The 25,514-nt window shown below is 39.3% G+C and overlaps 1 protein-coding gene across 10 annotated transcripts in view; it reads left to right on the top strand.

Annotated features, from left to right (window-relative positions):
• The window catches only part of LOC129763504 (rho GTPase-activating protein 100F), a 166,363-nt gene that overhangs the window by 63,456 nt on the left and 77,393 nt on the right, over window positions 1-25,514 (top strand). For 8 of the 10 annotated variants that reach the window (XM_055762632.1, XM_055762635.1, XM_055762637.1 and 5 more), the window contains exon 3: window positions 24,918-25,211. In XM_055762632.1, coding sequence (XP_055618607.1) covers window positions 24,918-25,211 — 294 coding nt within the window. Of the gene's footprint in view, window positions 1-6,603; window positions 7,178-24,917; window positions 25,212-25,514 lie in introns of those variants that run through there. The other 2 variants (XM_055762640.1, XM_055762638.1) reach the window with 1 other exon arrangement.

The following is a 25,514-nucleotide window of genomic DNA, read 5'->3' as shown; positions in this document are numbered from 1 at the left end:
GCAACAAAAATACGAGGTAAAAAGAGAAATTGTAATGAGGAAATTCGCAAATGTTATTGAAGACTTCTCGCTAATGCTCGGTCGAACCTAACTAAAGGATCGTCTTCTATGTTTCAAACTAACCGGGCAGTCGGTAGAATATACAAGTTTGCTTGCAAGAGGCCGTCGCTTTCGACGGCGAGTCGGCAGCCGACTCGGATTGCGTCACTTCGGCGGTTGGGGCCACCTCGCTTCCTTATCCACGCTAGATGGGAACATCATCCCAATTACATTCTACCAGAATAAATTTCATTACGAAATAAAGAGCTTACAATAAAAATTACGCTGCGGTGGCGTTATTACGTAAGTACCGAAAAAATTAATATGTTGTCCAAATTTTTTATCTTAATTCTGAACGTGTGTTTCCCTGTTTGAATTGGAATTAACAAACGTAAATATAGTATGCCCTCAACGCATACCATGAGTCTCGAGGTTTTGGCAGGCCTACTCCCACTAAAAGATCGCTTCAATTTATTATCTCTTCGGTTCTTCATCCGGTGTAAGGTTATGAACCCATTGGTGATCGGAAATTTTGAGCAGCTGATCGAGCTAAATTTTCACTCCGGATTCATGAGTTCATATCATGAATTTATCTCCATGCAGGTTGATCCTTCTTCGTATATTCCCAACCGTGTTTGTTTCCTTGACTACATCAATCCTCTGTGCATTTTGATCTGTCCATGAAGCAAGATATCCATGAATATTCAGATTACCAACGATCGAGGATCGCTCCAACGATCTTCGATGAAAAGTATGGGGGTATCAATTGTGATAATATGTACTTTACTGATGGGTCCACTATAAACGAGTCCACAGGATTTGGAGTGTTCAACGAATTTTTTAGCACCTCACACAGTCTTCAGAATCCTTGCCCAGTGTATATTGCTGAATTGGCAGCAATTCATTGGGCGCTGGACAGCGTCGCCTCACGACCTGTTGAACACTATTACATTGTAACGGATAGTCTTAGCTCTGTCGAAGCTATCCGTTCAGTGAGGCCGGAAAAGCACTCGCCGTACTTCCTTGAGAGAATACGAGAAATTTTGAGTGCTTTATCGAGACGCTGTTATGTCATTACCTTTATCTGGGTCCCTTCACATTGCTCCATTCCGGGTAATGAGAGGGCTGACTCATTAGCAAAGGTAGGTGCAATTGAAGGCGATATTTATCAGCGTCAAATCGCCTTCAATGAATTTTATTCTTTAGTCCGCAAAAATACCATCGCTAACTGGCAACGCAAGTGGAATGAAGATGAATTGGGCCGGTGGTTTCACTCGATTATCCCTAAGGTTAGCCTCAAACCGTGGTTCAAAAGTCTAGACTTGAGTCGAGACTTTATTCGCACCTTCTCCCGACTCATGTCCAATCACTGTTCGTTAGATGCACTACTCTTTCGTTTCAATCTTGCCAGCAGCAATCTCTGCGTTTGTGGCCAAGGTTATCACGACATCGAGCACATTGTTTGGTCGTGCGAGGTGTATCTGGTCCGAGGAAGACAGCCCAATGTGCCGGTGAGAGATGTGTTGGCTCGGTTAGACCTTGATTACATGTCCCATATATATGTTTTCCTTAAAGCTATAGATCTTCGTGTGTGATTGTCCCTACATCCTTATACCCTCCTTTCCTTCCTTTGCGGGTAATTCGTCCCCTTGCTATAAATAGTAGAATAAGCTGAAATGTAAATACACTATAGATATACGAATAGATTTAAGAAATGAGTGTTCATCAACATTGTTACAATTTCCTTATATCCCATCCTTCTCCTAAAAATATGTCACCCTCCTAAACTCGAGTACACCGCGAGTAATCGGTTTTCCACCTTACTAACCATAGATCTAAGAAAATTTTTTATATATAGTTTTAAAATTATATTTAAGAATTCGGCTCCTTTAAACTTAAGTAACTGAGCCTGTAAAAATAAACGAATTAATAAAAAAAAAAAAAAAAAAAAAACGTAAATATCTCAATTCAATAATTACGAAAATTATTAATCATTTGGCTTTGAGCTTCTCTGTCGGGGGGTGTTCAACTGATTTTAATTTGCTACCATTATTAACACAATTTTATTTTCTTTGAATATTTCTTTCTTTCTCATTAGAGATTATTTACCATTCGGGTAAACGTTCTATCCATATAAATGGTATTCGAGTGACCTTGTTTCTAGTAAATTTCTCAGATTCGCATTGTGTTCTAACACTGTTCTCCTTCCAACGCATTGTCTGTCTTTTTTTTTTCAATATCTAATTTTATCATTTTTATGTCGACTGCTTGGAAATGACTTTTTTTTTCTATGTGTATGAGCTACGTGATCCAAATGGCTGGATAATGTTTATGATCGAATTTGGAAGTCCTACATTCATACAAAATTAAAAATTTCATTAATATAAAAGTGAAACCATATATCTTTTTCATAATTTTGAAAAATATAGTATGCAACGCCGTGTTTTTTTAGTCAATTTATAAATATTATCATTTAATAACGCTTATCAGGATCAAATATGAAAATAGCTTCTCATTAAATATAATTGTAAATATTACATTCGGTTAAATGTTACTTTCGGGTCAATATTGCATTCGGGTAATTGTCACATTCGGTTAAATGTGACACAATCGTCCTCACACCCAAACTAGCGTTGGGAGAAAACATTTCATCTCCGGCAGAAAAAAATGCTTTTTCGTGTGTTGAAGGGTGAAATGAACAACTAAAAGCACCTTTTTCAAAACCTTTAAAATGTTTGTATGTATGGGAGCAGACATTTCTTTCTTCCAGACTGAGCGTCAGCTTGGGATTGTGCCCGGAAAAAAAAGCTTAAACGATGTCAACGTGGATCAAACCAAGGCCGGCTAGAATGCAAGGCTGTTTTACATACCACGCGATCCACATGGCCACTTGTGCTGTTGCATAAGTTGGAACGTGTTTTCTAAGAGCAAAAAAAACGGGTGGGTAATGTCGTGGACATCACCGGAGAGACGTGGGACCTTCTCACTGCGTTCCTCCATTGTTCATTCGGCGGAAATACGAGGGTCGTTCAAAAAATAAGTTTCAGTGCCTCAGAAATCGCGGAGAAATAAAGTTAGGACAAAAAACAAGGTGATTTTCGTAATCTACGTTTTATTTTCTATTTTTCTACATAATCGCCGTATCTTTCGAGGCATTTTTCATAGCGTGGCATGAGTTTTTCGATTCCGAGCGCGAAGTGCGTAGCGTCCAACTTTTTGAAGTACGATGTAACTGCGTTACGAATTTTTTCAGTGTTATCGAATCGTTGACCTCCGTTGACCGCCGAACGCCGAACGATGGGAAAGAAAACGTAGATTATGAAAATTACATTGTTTTTTGTCCTAACTTTATTTTTCTGCGATTTCTGAGGCACTGAAACTTATTTTTTGAACGACCCTCGTATTCATATGCTGATGATGGACACCATCGCCGCTGATGGACACCATTGCTTAATGGCTGACTGTCGAATTATAATTGCTATTAGAAATATAAACCACAGAACACACAATGTATATATCTACTACTCTCGATGCAACTTATTCTATTTTTCCAATGCATCCTTCATTGTACAGAACGCTTTTACTGAGCGGGGCGAGCAATGGACACAACAATAACATTCCCAAATGAACTGGTCGGAGCGTGAACGAATGTTGTATCTTCCACCCTCCTCTTATATATGCATCGCGCTTCGAGTCAACGTGATTCTCTATATGGGAATGTAGTTGCTATGCTCATTTTCGCACCGCTCACAGAATCAAGTCGTATCGAAGCGCGATGCATATATGAGAGAAGGGCGGAAGATACATCGTTCAGTCACACCTCGACCAGCTTGGTGTGTTGACGTTAAGAGTTTATTTGGGAATGTTGTTCCTATGTCCATTTTCGCGCCGCGTCCCACTTCAAAAAGGACAGCATAAACGTGAATCTATATTTATTTCGGTCTGAGCCGTGTATTTGGCAAAGCATGCTCTAATGCGTGCTTATTTGCAATGTGTCTCTTGTCTCATATTGATCTTATATTGCTACTAGCTGACTCGGCAAACTTTGTCCCGCCCAAAATTTATATGTATCGGAGCCCCTCTTTAGAGAGGGGAAGGAGTGTCGAACTACCATAGAAACGTTTATCGATCCTTAAAACCTCTACATTCTTCTTCTTCTTCAATGGCACTAACGTTCCTAGAGGAACTTCGCCGTCTCAACGTAGTATTACTTGCGTCATTTTTATTAGTACTTAGTTGAGATTTCTATGCCAAATAACACGCCTTGAATGCATTCTGAGTGGCAAGCTCTAGAATACGCGTGATCACAGTGCAAGTCAGAGGAAATTTCTTTGACGAAAAATTCCCCCGACCAGAACGGGAATCGAACCCGAACACCCGGCATGTTAGTTATGACGCTAACCACTCGGCCAAGGGAGCACAAAAACCTCTACATGCTAAGTTTGGTTCCATTTGTTTGATTAGTTCTCGAGATGTTTAGCACCCTCCCCCCTCTTTAGAGAGGGGGAAGGGGTTATTATTTTACTCGCAAAGCTAACACTAACGCTTCCATCAACCACAGCATCGGTCAAACGAAGTTTTCGTAGACTTAAGGTTTATCTAAGATCAACGATGGGAGAGGAGCGACTCGGAAAGCTTATGCAAAAAAGCAAAAACCCGAACCCGAACTGTCTGTATGACTGTTGTATTGCGTTATACGTTATTATTTGACGTTAAATTCGATGAGTGCACTGTGTTTTTTTTCCATAAATATTTTATCAGTTTCAATTCATTTTCCATCCTCTCTGTATACAAAATATTTTGTTTTATATGCTTCACATGCTATGAACGTCATGTTTGGGACTAATGCTTTTTTAGGGTTGTTTAGACATTTGTACAACTTAAGGAGCGCTTGATATTCTAGTTATGGGCTATAGTTGTTCTCAGTTTTCTGAGGATATTCCTTTTATTTATTGTATTTATATTCACTTTTTCCCTATGCTTTCATCCGCAGCTGATGTCATCTAGTTGTTTATTTCTGAGTAATTAGAAAGCACTTTCTTGACCTCTCTAGTGTATTCCTACGAATCTATCGATTCGGTTATCCATCTTGGAATTGTCGGTGTCTGTTTTGCTCGGAAGAAATATATCAAAAAAGTTATGCGACCTAATCGTCAGCTTCCGTCATTTAGTACTCTCATCTCTGAATGGCCCTCAATTGACGATTATGTCCTGCTGTAGTATTTCTATAGAAAATACTGATTCTCGATATTATAAATATTATTTAAATTTAACAGAATTCAACAAAAATTCAACTAATTCAAAAAAATTGACAAATGACTGTCATCAACCATTGGACTATATTACGCCCAACTGAAATGCTTTCGAGTTATAACAGATTGGATTTGTTTCTTTTTTGCTTTCACAATGATTTCTCCGGATGTCATTCATAATTACCTTCAATTATCTCATTAATAATTTTGATTTTGCGTGCAATGCTGTACAAGTAAAAGCATTAGAAGCAGTGTCGCCATAATACTAAGAAAACGAGATTCTCATGAAGCAAGCGAAAAAAAACCTTCCTCCAGCATTTTATGCGAACGGACATAACATCTCATTATGGAACCATTATGTCTTGATGAGATTTTATTTGGCCCACGTTCTTGGCTCTGATCGAACCTACGCACACTGTAAAATGATGGGCTTTAATTCGCTGGAGTCTGTGTGTGGGATCACCCAACTGCCCAACTGCCTTATTCTGGTGACACTTCAGAGCATAGTTGGACACATAATTGGAATGTTCAGTTTCGTCTTACGTAAAGATGCCCACAGACGGCGCTTAGGATCAAACAATGAGATACATATTTTATGCATCGTTTATGTCTTCTTGTCCGGTTTTTTTTTCAGCTCCGCTCCAGCTAGCTATCGTTGAATCGTGGGATGGTCGGTTTCTCGGCTGTTACTGTTGAGGTAGCACTGTTCAAAATTTTCTATCGAAAAAAAATAACCCGCCATACCAGCCGAGGACAGATGAGGCTAGTAATCGAATTGCACAGCACTAAAGGTGCAAGTATTGGTGATAGTAGTAGTACCTGTAGTAGTGATACTAGTCGTAGTAGTAGCCCGGCAGCATAACAGGAGAGGGATTTTCATGAACGAAAGCACAACAGCGTGCGACAGAAGTGCTGACAAGATGGAGTTTGCGCGTTAGCAGCGCACCAACAAACAAACACTCGTATAATATGTGTGCGTGTGTGTGTATATGTGTGGGTTCGGGAAAATTCTCAACGTCGCCCATGTAGGGGAACCAAGGTTGGTCAGAGGGTGGTTGTACGGATAAGTACTAGAAGCTGACATTCAATACAACCCACACACACACTAACTCATTCAAACGCCTTCACAACAGTGACGTTGGGTTGCCTGGCCCGTAACTCACCCCCCAACGCACAAGAATCGGCCCAAAGAAAAAGGAGATGGAGATGAGTGGGTGCAGTACTAGAAGTTTATCGTCACTGAGTGGGAGAGATCCTTGTACAGGACAGTTTTGTGGGCTAGAATAGAACTTCTGCTCGGTGCTTTCGGACCATTTTCGGTTCGACACGGTTCGAAGAAGCGCCATTGTCCTCCCGTTTCGTCCGTTTGCGGGAGTGTGTCGAGGTCCGGAATTGTGCCAAGCCGCGGCGTTCGGTGGTCAGGATAAAAGCGAGCCTTACTTAGGATAACGTGTATCTTTTTTTCTATGAACGAGCAAAAAAAAAAGATATCTAGTGGAACCAAAAGAATTTTCAAAGTGAACGCGTTCGGAGATCATCTTCTGGTCGCAGTGCCAAACTGGTGGAAAAGTTGTGATAAGCAAGCAATGCTGGCGGAGGCATGAAAAGAAATCAATTATTTTCCCAATAAGCAAGCAAGCAAGTGGAGAAAAATCGTTCCGCAGGAGCGAGATGTGATACATATACATATAAATATATATATATATATTGGAAAGTGGCACAAACGAGGATTGGTGAAGAGAAAAATCTCCAATTTTGTGATAGCTTGAAACATATCAAATGAGCACAGTAGTTATTACCACAAATTTTGAGAAAGTTCAGCGTCAATCATTGCTCAAATGTGTGACAGCACAAATACAGGGTGCTTTTTTACCAGGAGTAGTAAGGTGAGATGTCTGCTGTTACTGTCAGAACCGTTGTCTTGTCCTGCAGCGTCCAGAAAATTTTCCACGGTCCACATTCGGTGGAGAAGAAGCAAAAAAAAAATCATTAAAAAAATGTTATTTCCCACACAAACATTCTTTGCAACTCGCATGCTCACTTACTGCCGCACGAATCATCGAAAACCAAGGGTTTCTCCAGTGAGCCATAACCGAGTTTTCCCATCCCACTCACTGATCTCGGAAGCATTTTCCGGACACTCCCCGCTTCCTCTCTTCTTATGAAGTGAACGCGCTCCATTAGCCTTCCGCTCGCAGTCACCAGCCTGCTTCTGAAGAAATACGTTCTCAGTCACCGTCACCGGATACCAGTGTTGCCTGCTTTTCTTTTTCGCCCTCCGTTAGTGGAAATGTCTTGATGGCTAATGATGTTATGCTTTGATCTTCCGTGTCATAAAACTTCTGCTTATTCGGCTAATTTCTTGTGGAATTTGGTGAAAATGTGTTCGTGGAATTTTTCTTGATAAATTTCCTTTTCATTTCATCGGTTTCTAAGGAACCGTAGGTTCTCTGAAATGTTGTACAATTTATTTTTTGAAGAGCCATATAATTGGAAGCTAAATTGAAACCCACATAAATGGTGTTAATTGCCATAAATTCGACTTTATTCGAATTCTTTGCCATTTTTATTTGATTATGATTTCCGACATATGGTTGGCTCTGCTGGATCAGAGGGAACCCAATCGGAATGTCGAATATTCGATCATTTTCTGCAGCAACGAAGGCCGCATATCTGTGGTATCCTGGCGACAGTGGCGAACAGAGAAACTTCACATGACTACACCAAAATAATCAAAGATTTTAAATTGCATGATCTCGGAGGTCAATTCAGCCGTTGTTTAGGTGTCACTATCACTCTTATACCTTTTGAAATGAAATGGAATGGTGTATCTTAGATAATCCCGTCTGTGAAGAAATTATCTTTATGAAACTCAATTATTTAATTGTTCTTTTCATTTTTGAGAGTACAAGAAAAATCAGGAACCATGTATTTATGATGAGAAATTTTGAATCATGAAATACACACGGAACACTAGCATGCAAAATAAAACGGACTGGTTTTGTTGCAGATATCAACTAATAAGTGAAAAATAATAAAAGGAAAATATAGATTATATTTTTCTTTTATAATTTTATATAAGTGATAATTATATTGAAAACATATATATTTTATATAAGTGAAAAATTTTAAAAGAAAAATATAGATATATTTTTCTTTTATAATTTTTTACTTATTAGTTGATATCTGCAACAAAAACAAGCCATGTCAAGCGAATTTTCACTCCGGGATGATTCTTGATTGATCAGAAATCGAACATGATATTTAAAAACATTCTTTAGAGCCTTATTCTGAGATCTGCTGCAGTACAAAAAAATCTGGACATAATATTCGAATCAAAACGAATAAGTATATGAACCGCTTACTGTATCTTTTACTCGATAGAACTATGGTGCACTCATATGTTTTGGTCAAACAACTACACAAGACAGATGTATCCTCCGGCATTGTACCACCTACCAAACTTTCGAACTGAGTTTGCAAAAACTTATCAAGCCCCGACGTTTTGCTTGTCGCATTGCAACAAAATTCGCAGAAAGTCCAGTTGAAGTACATTTTCCTTTTTCTCTTTCTCATTGTTATTATCATTCTCATACGTTTTTCTTTTTCCCACATTTTCTTTCCGTTTTTTACTTATTCAATTATAAACAATGTCCGCACTTGAATTCATTTGATGAGCATTGGGATTTCCTTTTTTTCTTACATTTTGAGCTCATTTTCGAAAGTTGTGCTCTAATCTTGAACATTCTTCCATAATGGCAAGGATTTTCTCTCTTCTTAACATAATGCTTTCAGAAAATCATCCCTACATCCCTACATACATACAGTTTGAAAAACATGTTTTTTTCCATATTTCATATATGAACACAACCATTCCATGCCAAACAGATACAGTGATTCTCAGATTTCCATGAAAAGTGGCAGTTTTGTTCTTTGTCGCAAACTATTAGACCCGTTTTTTTTTTTTCGTTAGGGTGACCATTTCCATGTTAGAGTGGTCGGAAGAATTATTTTTTTCCATTTGTTGCATCAAAACAGAGGAATATTTGCTAGCGTTCACAACTCGAGGGGAATCATAAAACACAAAACAAGCAGAATACCCGATCTTTGTTGTTTTGGGCACAGAAAGATTCCGAAAATTTTCCTTTTCGGTTCTTGTTTTTAAAGGGACTTTAAACCAAAGGTCATTCGTCCCTCTAGAGTTTTCCTCAGAGGAGATGCAATACTTATATGCTAGCAACAGTTTACTTACTATGCAAGGTATGCTAATCGTTAAAATCCATTCGCAGCAAAAATAGGTATTAACGTTAACTTTATTTCATAGAAACGTGACCTGTTTTCTGATTTGGCACTCTTAATGTAAGACGTAAGCCAACGTAAAAAAAAAACCATTTTTGGACTAATAAGTGACAATTATATAACTCTTTGACATTTCATCTTTCGAATGAAGTGATTATTATACCATTTCACTCTGCGGTTTGAGAAACTTTGAACTTACACCCCGGTACAGAAATGAAAGACGTAGTCCTACGTCAAAACTCTGTCTTATTCAAAGTATTTTTCATCGAACTCTGGCAGTTTGTGAATACCACGTGAAGAGAACTGTTCCTTTTTAGAAGCAAATCATTTATTAAGCCATTTTTTTCAAATTTCCGTAAGTATTGAAGCGCTGCTCAGTCGAGTCTGGTGAGTAATTCGCATTTGAAAGAACTTCACAAACCAAATGACTTCAATCGATAAAGCGTTAGAGTGTTATAATGACACAAAATCACTTTGTGTTATCTTTTTTTGGTGCTCTGGTCGTTATTCGCCCAAAGCTCAATTGAAATTGATCATTTGTTGTCGATGCCAATTAGTATTAACGGTTTCGCCAGGTTTGAGTAACTTATATTAGATCAAACCCATTTGATCCCACCAAATACATAGCATTATCTTCCGCCCATAGAGATTTGACCTTGCAATCGATGTTGATGCTTCCTCTGGACTTACCCAAGATCTTTGACACTTAGTATTTTTGAAATAAATCCACTTTCCATAACCAGCGAGGAGGAATGTTTTCCTTATGTACATGGCGAGCAGCATTTCACGTGTGGTTTTTCGGTTTTCCTACTGTTTTTCGTTAAGTTTAATTGAATTGCTCCAGAAATTTCGACCTTCTTTACGTAATACATCTCACTTGATCTTCTATTACATTTCGAAACTGGCAATTTTCTACGACGAATCCAATTTTCATTGAATTGCATTGAATGTATTACAGTTCATCGTGAAGTAAGATTTCCAAGAAACGCTCCCAAATCTTAATGTGAGTTTGAAACCGCTGCTAGCCGTTTGCGTTTCTGTGGCATCATGTGAAGCTCAAAATTGAAATTAAATAAACAATGATTTCAACAATTGCGTACTTAAATGGATTAGCTTTGCTGTCAATTGAAAGTGAATGTGCTAACTCTTTTAATTTCGATAATGTGATCAGATAATTTGCTGGTGGCTTGAATTTGCAAGAGGCTTGAAAATTTTGTGATTTCTTGTTAGCCTTATTCGATATCATAATAAAACAGTTTCTTAGTTATATAAATAGGATTTTTCTTTTAAAAACGAAGACAAAGATAACAAAGACGTTCATTGGAGGGGTGACACCCAAGACACCTGCCCCGGGTGTCACCCGGTCATACTACGCCACTGCTCCTGGAGTAATGAACACATTTTTACATAAAAAAAATGAAATATGAGCTCAAATTTTTCATATACAGTAAGTTACCTCTAATACGACACCTAGCTAATTGGACAGACCCTCAATACAAAATGAATAATTGGACATTTTTGTAAACATCGAGTTTGGGACCCAAATTGGCGTCAGCCAGATTGAAAGCCGCCATCAGACGTCTACACTGTATCAAGAATCACCAATTACATGTCACATCCATCTTTTATGTGACACGGAGGGGTGCCACGGTATGTCGAATTAGAGGTAACTTACTGTACTACGAATTCAAATAGGCAAATAACATCAATAAATTATTTTCGTTCAAGATTTAAAAACTTAGAACTACCTTCAGGAATGCTATTGTGAGAGCGGGTACACTTACTTCACCACAAATCAAATTAAACGAAGCAAAAGAGACTAAACTGAATTAAACCTTACACGCGAACCTCACGACACTTTTTGTGACAGTTTCAACGTAAATGAAAATGATAGTCAGCGTCGCGTTATTATTGACTGTTATGCGAAAACGCGTTCCTTGCGTTTAGTGGTTATTAAACTCTAAACAGTACCCCCAACTGACAAGGTTTACTAGAGGTATTATCCTTTAGCTCCTTGCAGTGATGTTTACATCGAAGCGTATTCGGTTGGTTAAATCTTCATAATAAAAGTAATAGTGTTAAAGGGGTATTCTAGTGAATTCCGGACGTTTTTTTTCGGGCTCCGTAAACATAAAACAAAGAGTATTTTACTATCTATTCTATCATTATTTGTTCGTCTATCTTTTAACAAAAAAAATCATAACTAGAATAATTACAAGCTGATGAAGTGAGAGGGTTCCAGAAAAAGTTGTGCCATGGCGTACACGATTCCAGCCGTTCTGGTTATCTGAAACAAAAAATCGAACAGATTCTGAATCAGTAAAGATGCCGCCATCGCATGAACCTCGGACAAGTCAAAAACATCTTTTTTGAAAAAATGGCGGTCGTTAGAAAACAAATGCGGTTTCAAACGTTTTTTCTTACGTTTCCCGATTTATTTTTAAAACAGTAAAATTTAAAAGATATTATTTTTTAGAGGTTCATGCGATAGAGAGATGCATACAGATTTTATCCATATAAATTCGACACAAATCGGTTCAGTAGAACATGAGATATCGTGTACGCCAGTTTGAAAAAACTTGTTTCGAGAAAAACGCGTTTGAAGTTCATTGTTATGGCCGTTAGATACCTAGATAAGCTAGATACCTCATCACTAAAATGGCTCTCGGTAAATAATGGGATTTTCGATAAGTCCTTTCTAGGGTATATTCTTGAATGCCTAATCTACAGAAATATGAAGGATTTTTTTTTTAAATTTTTTTCAAATTTCTAGACTAGAATACTGCCTTCAAGAAATAATGTTATGAGCTCATATTGATTTAGTTTTGAAAAAATTAAAAGATGTATCTTGTGTTAATGAGAAATTATTGATTTTTTCCAATATCTGGTATCCGACCGGATAATAGGTCTTTATTTGGATAGGTGGGATACCGGATAGTTCCCGGATATCTGTTTCATCTCTTATATACAGTGAAAGGAAATCGGAGATTATATATTATCGAGTACGCCCTATATTCATTTATCATGTCTTAGTAAAATTTGTGTGTTGGATGATGGAACAGTGAATATTGTGAAGTGAACAGTATAGAAATGGTAGTCAAATGCCCCTTTTCCTTACACAATTTTATCAACGTTGATGTTGATGGTTGAGTTTTCAATTCATCAGCAGAAAATATACTTTTTCATATCATAAGTATAATCGCACCGTTGGCAACGCTGTCTCTCCATCCCTCTGATTCGTTCAACGCCCTCTCTCTCTCTCTCTCTCTCTCTCTCTCTCTCTCTCTCTCAAAAACCGAAGTTTGTTCTTTTGCATTATTAATAATTCCCCTCTCCTACCACCAAACCGAAACCATCTGAACAATCGACATTGCCTGCACTAAACTGTGTCAGTGTGTGACACACGCACTACACGCTGAGATAACATGCCACAGTCTTTTGGAGGGATGTGTGTGTGAACCACTCAATTGATTTTCATTCACCCAACTTTGAGTGCGCGTAAGTGTGTGTTGGTGTGTTGCTATGTTCTTCCTTCGGAAGTGGGCGCTCGGATCCCTATGGAGACAGCCACCCCCTCTCAGGCAGTGTGCGTGAAGGCGTAGGTCCTTCTGTCCATCATAAACGAACTCCTGCAGCGAGGAGCAAGAGCAGCAAGAGTGACAGTAGGATGGCTAGCCAGAATTCAGGCAGGCAGTAGCCGAAATGAGTGTCCTATCCCTTTGCTGCCTCTCTCCCTTTTCCGCGGCGGCCAGGTCATGGTTGCTGGCGTTGGCAGGGGGTGATGGTTAAATCGATGATTTCCAGTTTGTCAGCTATTACTGCCTTCGGACATTTCATGGTCATTGGTTCGTGTGGGTTCCTTCTTAACTGTGCCGCAGCAATGGTATTCGATGTCACTTCGCGAGTTCGGAAGACGATGATGATGCACGGGTTCGAGGGGAGAAATTGGTCACTTCCGTGTCTATAAGCGTTCGGTTTGATTAACATGTAATTGACGCTGAATATACCAACAATGCACGGGAAATATTTTTAATTGGAATATTTTTTTCTATAAATAATACTGTCAAGAGCGTTGTTTTTTTTGGCTCTTTCCACTGAGACTTCAATAATGTACACAGATGTCATCGTATTGTGTGACACAAAAATAAAACTTTTCGTCTCGACCCAAACAGCTAGAAAAACGAAACATCCATACATGTAAAAGCACCAGAGATGCAATTATGTTTCTCCAACCACTCTGCGCCAGAGGCTTACTTGTTCCAGTCAATACCCTAGCAAGAAGTATTTCACCCTTATTTTCTGCTATGCTTCAGCTATATTGCATATGGCCCACAAAAACACATATTCTTTCTTCGTTTTGTCACGTGGGAAAATTACTGTCCAACATATACTCTTCCCTGCCACCATCCGTGGAGTATATGGCGTCTAGGAGATGTTAGATGTCAGTGACTGTTGGTTTTTTTATGTTGCTTACTTGTCACTGAGACGAATAATGCCACTCACCGAGTAAGCCATGTGCCAGATTGACGTGTTCAGCGATGGGACCAAATGAATTACCAGAGCGAAGTGACAGGAACTGCTCCGATAGAGACCCCGTAAAATACAGTTAACTCGGCGCAATTACATCCCATCCTTAGATATATTGTATATTCTTTTTTCAAGCAGGCGAAAGCGAAAAACCCGTTATTGGTGCGGTGACAGCGGACAAGTGATGATGCCATTTGTCACATGTGGCTGACACCTCGCCATTTCGTGGGGTTTGTCCGATCCTGAACTCCTTCCTACTGGTTAATGGAGGCTATAGTCGCGTTCCGGTGCACACATTAGATAAGCGCTTGTGCACCTAATTGCATTCCACAAATGCAAGGTGCATTTAAGGTGTCGGAGAACTCAAGGCTTGTTGTTGTTGTTGTTGCGCGGAGTCATTTAGTGGAGTGCCTCGGGCTGATGTTTATCGTGCGTTTATGAAGATTGAGCGGTTAGCTGTTCGGATCAATCAACGTCAGTTGTGCGTTCGCCATTGCTCGTGTGTGACATCGTGATCAAGTATTTGCCTCACTTGTTGATGGCTGCCTGAGATAAAAGCCTGACATTTCAATTCACGTTAATTTAGATTAGCGGTGTCATTTGGCCTGGATTCAAGCCTAATTTGGCATTCTGGTTGTTCAAAGAAATTTTCCCAAAAAAATGATGTAGATGTATTTTTTAAATTATATTAGGTATACTACATGAGCTGGAAAGTCCTTGGATTTCTAATGAAAACAATCGTGTTTTGGACAAAGCTAAATAGCTCAACACGAAACGTCTATGTCTTCGAATTATGCCTCAGTGACACTCTACAGACATCCTATTGAACTCAGGAGGGTGGTAATGAATTCACGTTCCATCCATTGTCACAAAACGCCGAAAGAAGTCCACTCGATAACGCTTCAAAAACGCCAAACCGGCTGTTGAATCGTAAACGCGCCGTTGTTTTTGGTCGACGGTCAACAAACGCGGCACCCATCGCGCGGATAGCTTTTTCATGTCCAGAATGTCGTGTAAATTATTTTTTGTTTTTTTGAAATTTGTTTTTTGTTTTTTGAAGAGCCTATGGCTTTAGCAAACTCGCGTAACTTCACTTTACGATCGTTTAGAACAAGTCGATGAACTTGTTTTACGATTTATGGATTCGTAGCCTCTTTTTGCCTTCCTGGGCGAGGGGCATCTGCGGTGCTTGTACGGCCCATTTTAAATTCACTAAACCACCGAAAAATTTTTGTTCTCGAAGGAGTAGAAGTGGAATAATATTTCGTCAACTACTGCATTGATTGTTCAGGAGTTTTTCCTAACAAAAAATCAATGTTTGATCAAAATACGATATTCCTCTTTTTCCATTTTCTATACGAATGCTCAGATAGTGACACTTAGACAACTATAGTTTGTGAACAAATAAACAAAATGTCATGAAACTTCACACATAAGCTAGTGACAGATGAACCACTCGAAATGAATCTTGTTCGTTTTTAAGTGGCGCCATTTGTTGAAAAATCCCGGGACTTTTCAGCCTATGTAGAACAAAAATGATTGCACAGATTTTTTTATGTAAAGTTAATTGTTCGAAACATAAAGCTAACTGCTACATTGTTCAAAATGTGATCCATTGGAAGTCACAATATTGGCCAATCAATATTTCACGGTATTTGCCGATTGATCGTTTCACTGAATAATTCGCTTTCTCCCAGTGGCATTCATTTGCTTTTGAACGCTACAAAACATGACACAAAAGGGAATGAGACAACTCTGCTTCGGTTCACACTTCATGATACACGAGTAAGCAAACCAAAACCGTCATGATTGGTTTCGGTGCGGAAAGTTTATATTTTTCTTTGCCGGTAACTGATTACATGTCGAACCTTTCCATGCACAATGAAGCAGCAGAATCTTACGGAATACGCAAAGCGAATGATTCATATTCAATTATAGCAACAGATCCTGACCCATAATTGTCAGAGAGTGCAAACTATGGGAATATTTAACTAGCTAGATGTTCAAGGAAGGGTAGTCAGATTATATTTTTCACTAGCTGACCCGGCAAACTTCGTCCCGATAAAAATTTGTTTTTTGTTATCAATACCTTCAAACATTCACGTTTTCTTACTATGAGCAAGTTCATGGGTCCAATCGCAAAACTGTTGATTGATCTTCTATTCGTCTCCGTTAAATTTACTTTTTACTATAAAATTCTTAGCATTTCTTACAAAACTCATCATTATAAAATCAGATTATTTTCAGACATAATTCTCGTTCAAGATCTTTCAACCACTTGTAAATGACATGTTTCTCCGTTACATGGAATAAATGTTTTATACAGAAAATATGATAGAATATAGAGTGCCCTCAATCGGACAATGCATTCCTCGAGTTCTGCTCTTATCAACACATCTGGCGATCCTTTTTTGGTATAGATAGAAGAAGATATAGGAGTGCGTTTTATCACATTAAAATTCATTTCCAGTTTGGAACAAAGATCAATTTCGCTAGCGCAAACATCAAATGGACAAACAGCACTTGTCACTATGTAATTGTAAAACATATGGGAATTTAATTTTCTGAATTTTCCCTTTTTCCTTCAGAGTTCACCGAAAATTTTCAAATGCCTCCACAACCTTCACATACCAAATTTGGTTTCGTTTTTTTGATTAATTCTCGAGTAATGCAGAAATTTGTGTTTCATTTGTATGGCAGCCCCTCCTTAGAGAGGGGGGTGGAGAGTCTAACGATCATAGAAACATTTATTGCACACTAAAACCTCCATATGCTTAATTCGGTTCCATTTGCTTGATTAGTTCCTGAGTTATGCAGAAATTTATGTTTCTTTTGTATGGCAGCCCCCCTTTAGAGAGGGGGTGGAGAGTCTAACTACCATAGAAACATTTATTGCACTCTAAAACCTCAATATGCCTAATTTGGTTTCATTTGCTTGATTAATTCCCGAGTAATGTAGTAATTTGTGTTTAATTTGTATGGCAGCACCCTGGGGTCTCAAAGTATCACGAAAACCTTCCTCGGGCCCAAAAGCCCCTACATATCAATTATCATGTTGATCGGTTCAGTAGTTTCGAGTCTATAAGAATCAGACAGACAGACAAAAATCCAACACAGCTCCAGTGAGAAACAAAAACTCTCTCGTTTTAGCTCTTCTCCCATTCATCGCTCTCCGCAAATGGTGACCGAATGATGACGTAATTTTTCATGTATCATTTATCGTTCTGCACTTGTCTGTGCAGAGGTTATTCGCTATAGCTAGAACGGGACGCTATACGCGGTTCGAATTTGTGTGCAGGCGTCATTCCTCGCTGCGTATATTCATTTGGTGCAACAAAAGTGAATACTGTCATTCGGTCAAATATTTGAATCATCCATCCATGTCAGGTTATATATTCGTGAGTGGGTAGTGGCATGACACATTGTGGCTCATTCAATATTGACAGATATCAAGCCTATTTTGGATTTCTTCATAACATCGGCACAACTCTTCAGGAAGGGCTGACGTCATGGACCGAAATAAATAGTAATCTGAGGGATCAGTGTCCAGATAATTCCTGACAGATCTTTGAACATGTGGTCCAAAACTATCCTGTCGTGACTACTCTCCCATTTCGATCGATTTTCCTGCAGAACTCTGTCCAAACGGTACAAAATTGTAATCGGTACCGTTCACCAGCGATAGTTTCAGGTAATAGGTGCTTCCAATTGTGTGCCTTGACCCCAAAATGATGAAACTTGACTCGACTTGAGGCATTGCAAAATTGAGTGTACATTTTAAATTTCTCCAAACAAACAAACTCTGTAGGTAAGATCATTGCAAATTAGCGTACATTTTTCGTCAATGTGTAATGTCAACACCCAACCTTGGGCGGTGTTGGTTTTTGTTTTTTATTGATGTTTGAAAAAGTTTTTATCAAAATGGCAAGTAAGAGGACATAATCAGATATTGTTACCAGGGCTCGACAGTCATTCGGGCGTTTAGTTTCTATCTCATTCTACGACTCGACTATCTCATTTTATTCGAAGTGACTCTCCTCAAAATGAATGCGTCTCTCTCTCTCTCTCTCATGTATCGATGTTTGAGCTCAACGTAGATTTTTTTTTGTATCGAACACGAAAATTCGAAAATTCATATAAAATATCGTGCAGTGTTGTGTTCAGAAACTCTGACAAATTTGTGAAATTGAACCCGGAGACAAAGGGAACTGAAATTTTGTTCAGAATTCCTCCCAAACTACACGCTATTCACTGATACTAACCCGAGGACCTTTGAAGCATCTGGTGACTGTCTAAGTTTGTTGGTTTGAGTTGGTTAAACAATGAAGTCGTCCATTAATGGTGTAACTACTTTTTTGCATCAGAAATCAAGTTTTCGTTTCACTTTATATGGACGTTAAAATAAGATTGTGTACGCGGGTAACAAGATTCGTGTCAGGGGGAGTAGTATTGTGGATAGAAGTCAGTGTAGTGGATTGGCCTTCGACCCAATTCGTCCCATCCTGTCTGCTGTCTATTCCTTGCGATCACTATTTTCACACACCATTTCATTCTTCCCCTACGTTCTGTCTGTTGACATCGCGAGGGATCATCCAAACCAAGATTATTGTATTGAGGTGAACACTACGGTCAGGTTGAATGAAGAGGCAGATTTGTATGCATTAGTCACGTCAATTAGAATAACCATTAGCTAGAACAGTTAATCAGTCATCTTCGCTCTGAAGGCTCGTCAATTCATTTCTAAGCAATTCAAGGCACGACGGCGAATGACGGCGAATGCCGAAGAAGTCCTAGTCGAAGCGAAGTTACTGAGAGGAGAATCGATTTTCATTTTTCACCTTGGAAGATTTTGGGTCCTCATTGTTACACGTACAATGATAACAAGTAAGACTTGTCGAAGAAATACAGTGCAGCTGTCGGAAGAAGCCACTCTACGGTAGATAACATAAACAAATGGAAATACGAAGAAAGCATGGATAACATCCAAGTGGTGGACACAACAGTCAGCGCAGACAATGTCCGGAGAGTAGCATACATGAACAATCTAAGAGGTCATGTTGCCCGTAAAAAGTCTTTCATCTCAATGGTGAATATGAAAAAAGACTACAGTTTGCTAAGGTAAATGTAAACTTACCTTAGAAGTTCTGGAACAGGGTCCTTTAAACGGATTAAACAATTCTCTCTGAATCGGATAGACAGATGGTGTGGAGGAAACACCAGGATCGGTGCTCCAGGTTCAGCATTTGGTGCGCATGGTAAAACACGGTGGCGGCAGTCAACTGATGTATGGTACAATGGCGGCTCCTAGAACTGGAAGCATGGAGTCCATCGATTCAACACCATTCAAGTAGCTATCTTTACTTGAACACCCTGAGACGTAGCTTGCGGTTCTCCGTGCACAAATTGGGTCTCCTCCGTGATTACTACTTTCAACTGGATAATGTGACCCGGAGCAAACTGATCTCATCGTGCGGGAGTCAAAACACCTCCGCAATCACCGGACTTAAACACCATTGAGCATTTTTTACTCACACATGTGGGAAAACAAGAACCGTCTGAAAGAATAAAAATCGAACGAAACGGAAATCAAAACGACGATTAGGGAGGTCTAGAAGAGCATTGCGTCTACAGTGACCAGTAATCTCATCTCGGCGGTCGCAGGAATTGCTGGGCGCAAAATGGGGTCATACCAAATACTAGGAGATTGATTTTTGATGTTTTAATGTTAACATTTTTGAACAGATTTCAATTTTCTTTTTAGGAAAAAGTCACAGAAGGGTTGTGTCCCAGACACGACCGCACAGTTGACGTAGGATTCCGTTAGGCTATCTGTTGCATGCTGATTTTGGATATGTTTCGATGTGTCTGATTTTGGATATGTTTGTTTTGATTTGGTGGCCCTGAACAGGGCCGTTTTGTTTGGTTGTTGGGTATTGTTTGTTCACTCCACCAGTGTTTACAACCGAGTGAAGATGACAAAAGAATGGTAATTAGTCGTTGGATGGCGCGTATCACGATAGAAACTGTCGAAGTGGAATGAGTGGGAAATCAATTTTTCGAATATTCCTTCACTTTTCCATTTTTTCTCGCCGCATGAACTTTCCTTGGGTGAAAATGAACACAACAAAGCAGACAGCTTAAACCGGACGATCCGTTCTCGAGCGGGAACACACATTGATTTTTAATTTATGAAAATGTAAATAAATCGTTTTATATTTCAAGTCATTTTCAACACAACTGCTATTATATACAATTTTACACTTACACTTGTGCTAAATGTTTTTCAATACATGATCGATCATTGATATGAAATTTCACGAAGCAACCAACATTGATGTTCAAAATTTAAATTTTAGTTGCTAGAATTAATCGTATCACTCACCTTACTTGCAATATAAAAATGCCTCCGACTTGCATATATTTGCAATGCCGATTTCTCCGTATCTTAAATTTCGACCAATCAGAACAAGGTATTTCCGTTTGGAGATTTTTCGATTGTTTGATTGTTAGTTTCATATAATATATTGTTTTTTTTCATTGTGATGAATTGTTCTGGAGTGCTCAGATCGTTTGATGCAAATATCCCGTAAATCCATCAGGAAATAACGGACCAATAATTGTAAGTGCATGAGCCGCCGCATGTGTCGTCAATTCCGACCAATCAGAAGTGGATATTTCCGTTAGGAGAGCGGTTAAGATTGTTCGATAGTTAGTTTCATGAAATATATTATTTTATTCAATGTAAAAAATTGTTATGGAGTGCCGAAATCGATTGACGTAAAAATCTCATCAATCCATCATGAAATGACTGAGCAATAAGCGTTTGAAATTGGACAATTTTCACGATGTGCTCGATTTTCGATTTTCAATTTGTACCCCAAAATGTTTCTGAAAGACGTAATCCTACGTCAAAACTTGAACTGTACTCTCAATTTTTCCACGTCTGAATTGAAGATTTCTTGTTTGTTTTGTAGTTGTTTTGAAGTAGAAATGTGTCAATTTCAACTTTTTTTTTTCATTTCATGAAAGTAAGAAGAATCGATTTCAAGAAGAATATAAGCCGCTTCTGATTATTCACTTTTTAACCGGGGAAAACTGAAAAATAACAAACCAACACAAAAAAACAATCGCAGTTAATTTTGCGATTGACTGTATTTCGTCCGTTGCGCAATTCCTTCAATAGCAAATCCATTAATTGGGGCGTCTATTACGTGTCCCTCGGACATAACCACGCAACGAAGTTTCAAGAATTTATTCGTTCTCCCGCTGATGGATTGAACCTTCATCTAAAATTAAAACAAACATAATCAGAATATCACCATCCGTGAAAGGCACACACTATCATCACGCACGGCAATCGTGAGCCCGAAGAAAATCAAATTTGCTCCATAACTATTAGCTTCGCCGACTATTTTCGTCAACAAACCAAACAAACAAACGGAAAGTCAGCGGAGGAAAGTTTGCCATGGCCTACTGTTACCGCAGGCAATCACTCAAACGAGAAGCCATATTGCCAAGCGTGTGTTTGCGCATCTATTTGTGGCTTTCTTCTTCAATCATTGACCACTCAAATTTGGGGTTCGCATGGACCGAACAAGTTTTCAATACTTCCTCGGAATTGAAACACGAATGTTTACACTTTCATTAGCAAAGGCTAGACCAAATGTGAGTTTTTGAATTGGATCCGAGTAGCAGAAATCCGACCGCAAACTCCAAAACTTTCCACTCATCAAATTATTCTGGTTCAACGAGTTTTCGATTCTCGATGTGGAAGCATCTTATCTTGTTCCGGAATTGATTGCTGCTCTCGATCGGGTACCCACTGTTACGTAATTGAGGATTTTGCTTCGAAACAATCAGGGAGCCAAACAAAGTACTTACAAATCATTTGGCAATAATTTTCCCTGGAATCTTATGCTCCTCCTTTTCCCATTCGGTTCTGCCCTCATCCGATGAGGGCAAATCCGGGGTGTGCGTTGGTTCTTGATTGAATCCTTCGTTGAGTGAAGTTGGACATAAACTTAAACAAGCGAATCATTTATGAGTGGAGAGCGGGGAGGCATTTAATTTTTCGTTTTAAGGTTGCGGTATGGAATCCCCCCCTCAAAAAAAAAGCTCTGAATGGCACACGGAATGAAGGATGGCGGCGGCGAAGGGTGCGCAAAGAAAATCGTTTTATTACGATAAATTTGGAAAATCAATTTTTACCACTCATTAAATATTTACGACTTTTATCTTCGGTTGAATTCGTTTACATGATTTTTTTCCGGTGCCCTCATTTGTGCGGGAAGTTTTTCCTCATTGATGCCACAGGCATGTGCGTGGGTTTGCTTTACAAATGTTGTTAGCAATGGATGATGGTGTTGTCGCTCGGTTGTTGCTTTGGGGCCCATTTCCCACAAATTTCCACGGCTCATAAAAGCAGAACCACTCCACATTTTTCGACTGAAGGATGACAACAACTTTCCAAAACAATACTGGACGGTTTCTTCGAAACAACACAACAGTTGAAACTCAAACAAACTAGAATACTCTTAGGTTTTTCCCTGGAAATAATTATCTGGTATTGTCTGACCAAAAGCTCTGAAGATTTCGAAGTTTTTTTTTACTCAGAGACGATTAAGGAGTGTATCGAAAAGTAGTCTTAAACTTTCAAACATCAAAATAAAACAGAAAACGTTCGGAAAGTGTTTACAAAAGTGAATTTTATTGAAGAATATTAAGTTTACATATCAACTAAATGAAAAAATCAAGCTTAATGTTGATTTCTAAAAAGATGATCGAACCTTAGATTCAACTTCACTTATCAAATTCTGCACAGTGGCCCTTGTGCACTTTCTGGACGAAGCAGTCCACATCTTCTTGAACTCTGACATATTTTTAGACACTGTACCTTCCTTTTTGAACTTGGCCTTGCCAATTGCCCAGTAACGTTCATTTGGCCGCAGTTGGGGACAGTTAGGTGGGTTGAGGTCTTTTTCGACGAACATGATGTTGTTTCCGAAAACCATTGTATGTGCCAATGTAAAATCCGGCAAAATCGATTCTGAATATAATTTACAACTTTTCGGCCCGATTCGGGATTACTTGGTCCGGATTTTCGTTCACTTCTGCTGAGATCTTCGAAAGAACACTCATTACCGATCTTTGCGACGGTTCGTTTAACACTTTCTGGACACACTTTGATTTTTATTTTGCTATTTTTTGGTGTGTGACACCCTTTTCGGTGCACCAATTGTGCAGAATTTTCATTTTAGTTTCCAAATCACTCCGCGACATTTCAAAAACAACTTTATGACCGCGACTAAATGATTTGTATTTCGATTTTTGACATGTTTACAAAGCGTGCTCTGATTACACGACAAAAATAAGTTCACCCGTTTGTGTGTAATAACGTGTGAAATGTTTACGACTACTTTTCGATACACTCCTTACTCCCAAGGATAAAAATAAGATTCCTCTTTGGCCTTTTGGTGATCCAAACAATAAACACAAATCACAAACTACTTCAAAACAGAGCAGAGTATCCAGTCTAGACGCGACGGTACCCAATTTTGAAGTATTGTGAAAAAAAACATCCAACTGTTTTTTTCCACCAATGACATCCTAAATATCATCGAAGCATGTCATGTCGATTTTATCTTATAAATATATAAATTCATTGAACACGAAATCGAAAGTAAATCGCCAAAAACAAAAAAAAACGAAAACAAATCCGTCACGCGAGTCTCGGTGAGTTCCCCGTTTCCGCGCGATGTTCGATTTTACTGCGCGACCGTTAAACATTAGGGACATTGATGGGCGATACGTTTGATTAATGGGGTCAACGACGAGCGATTTTGCTGCTTACTAAACCACTGTTGATACTTGCAACAAATTAGAATGGTTTCGCGGGTTCACTATGCGGGCTTTGGGATTTATTCCGCCATGAATACGTGGGGCAAGTTGTGGGGAGGATCGCGAGGGAAGAGCATATAATTCTTCTATTTGGAAAATAATGGCCCATTGGTTCTCCTCGATAGAATCTAATTAAGAAACCAAATCTCTGGCTCCTGACATTCTCGCTGGATTCCGTCCAAAATCAACAACTGTGGTTCTAGAATACAGCTCTCCCTGGTGGCCGTGACCGCCGTTTGTCTCCTCCATTCAACTATACAACTTGTTTGTTTTTCAGTGTTGACCGCTTCGCAAAATTAGACGGTGCTCAAAATAACAATTTCCATGCAAATGGCAACGAGTTCTCTGCCCTCCTCCGGTGCCCGTGAAGCGTTGTTTAGCTGCCAATTGTCAAATAATTGGTCGCGGAGGGTACGCTTCGTGAGGCATCAGGAACGTTGGTAAATGAAAACAGAACATTTTTGAAGATTTGTACACAAACATTGTCTCGTAAGTTGGAAGTAATTAAGTGTGGTAATGATAGTTTTGAGAGATTTTTAGATTGTTGTGATTGTTATTGATCTTTATAATTATAAAATCGATAACCTGTTTGGTCATCTCAACACGGAAATCATGAATTACAAAACCATTTACCGTAGAATAAGCTTGAACAGAAATGGAATACCTGGTATTTTTAATTCACTCTTCCCTCCCCATTAGGGAATGTTGGGAAGGCTTCTAGGGCTCCATCAGCATTTATTTACTCTGAGTTGTGTTGTGGGCGGTTTTAAAGGTTATCAAGAGTCAATTTTCTTCTCTGGGGGCGGACAGCACAACAAGGACTGTGCCTGTTCCTACGCCCGAATCAATTTGCCCCGATTATTTATTCTGATTGCTATTTTTTATTTATCCCACTCTCCGCAGGAAAATGGAAGATCAGTGCCTGACCTCACTGCAAGTCCGGGCCGTGCGCCCCCCGGACCAATGCCCTCTCACCAGGGCCAGGGCATGCAGCAACAGCAGCAGCACCACCCGCACCAGCAGGGCCAGCGGGGATACGGAGGCGGCGGAGGGGCCGGCTCTGGCAGTGGTGCCAACAAGGAGCCAGTATTACTACAGGGTGACTTCCGGAAGGTGTCCGGCATCAGTTCGGAGATCTTCCGCCAGATCGAGGCGGTGGAGAATGACCACGATCCGAGCACGGCCGCTGCATTGGAGGTTTGTTAAAAATATCCCTACTTTTTATTCACTTCAATAATCTTCGATTATTTTGCGGGGTAGGGGAGGATAGGGTAAGACGCATATCTTAAACAAAACAGGATGAAACATGTATTTATACTACATATTTCAACATTTTCCTCATCCACAACGTAGCCACATCTGTTTTCTTTGTAATGAAAAGAACCAAAACGATTACGAATTAGAAAACCAACAAAAATAACTAGAACTCTAAACGCATGTATCAAGACGGGTCTATGGTACTAGGTGAGACCGTTTCGTCACTAAGTTGGTTAGGGGAGC

This window comes from Toxorhynchites rutilus, chromosome 1 (assembly GCF_029784135.1).
Source record: "Toxorhynchites rutilus septentrionalis strain SRP chromosome 1, ASM2978413v1, whole genome shotgun sequence".
Lineage (NCBI taxonomy): Eukaryota > Metazoa > Arthropoda > Insecta > Diptera > Culicidae > Toxorhynchites > Toxorhynchites rutilus.
This window is presented reverse-complemented; position numbering and strand designations above follow the sequence as displayed.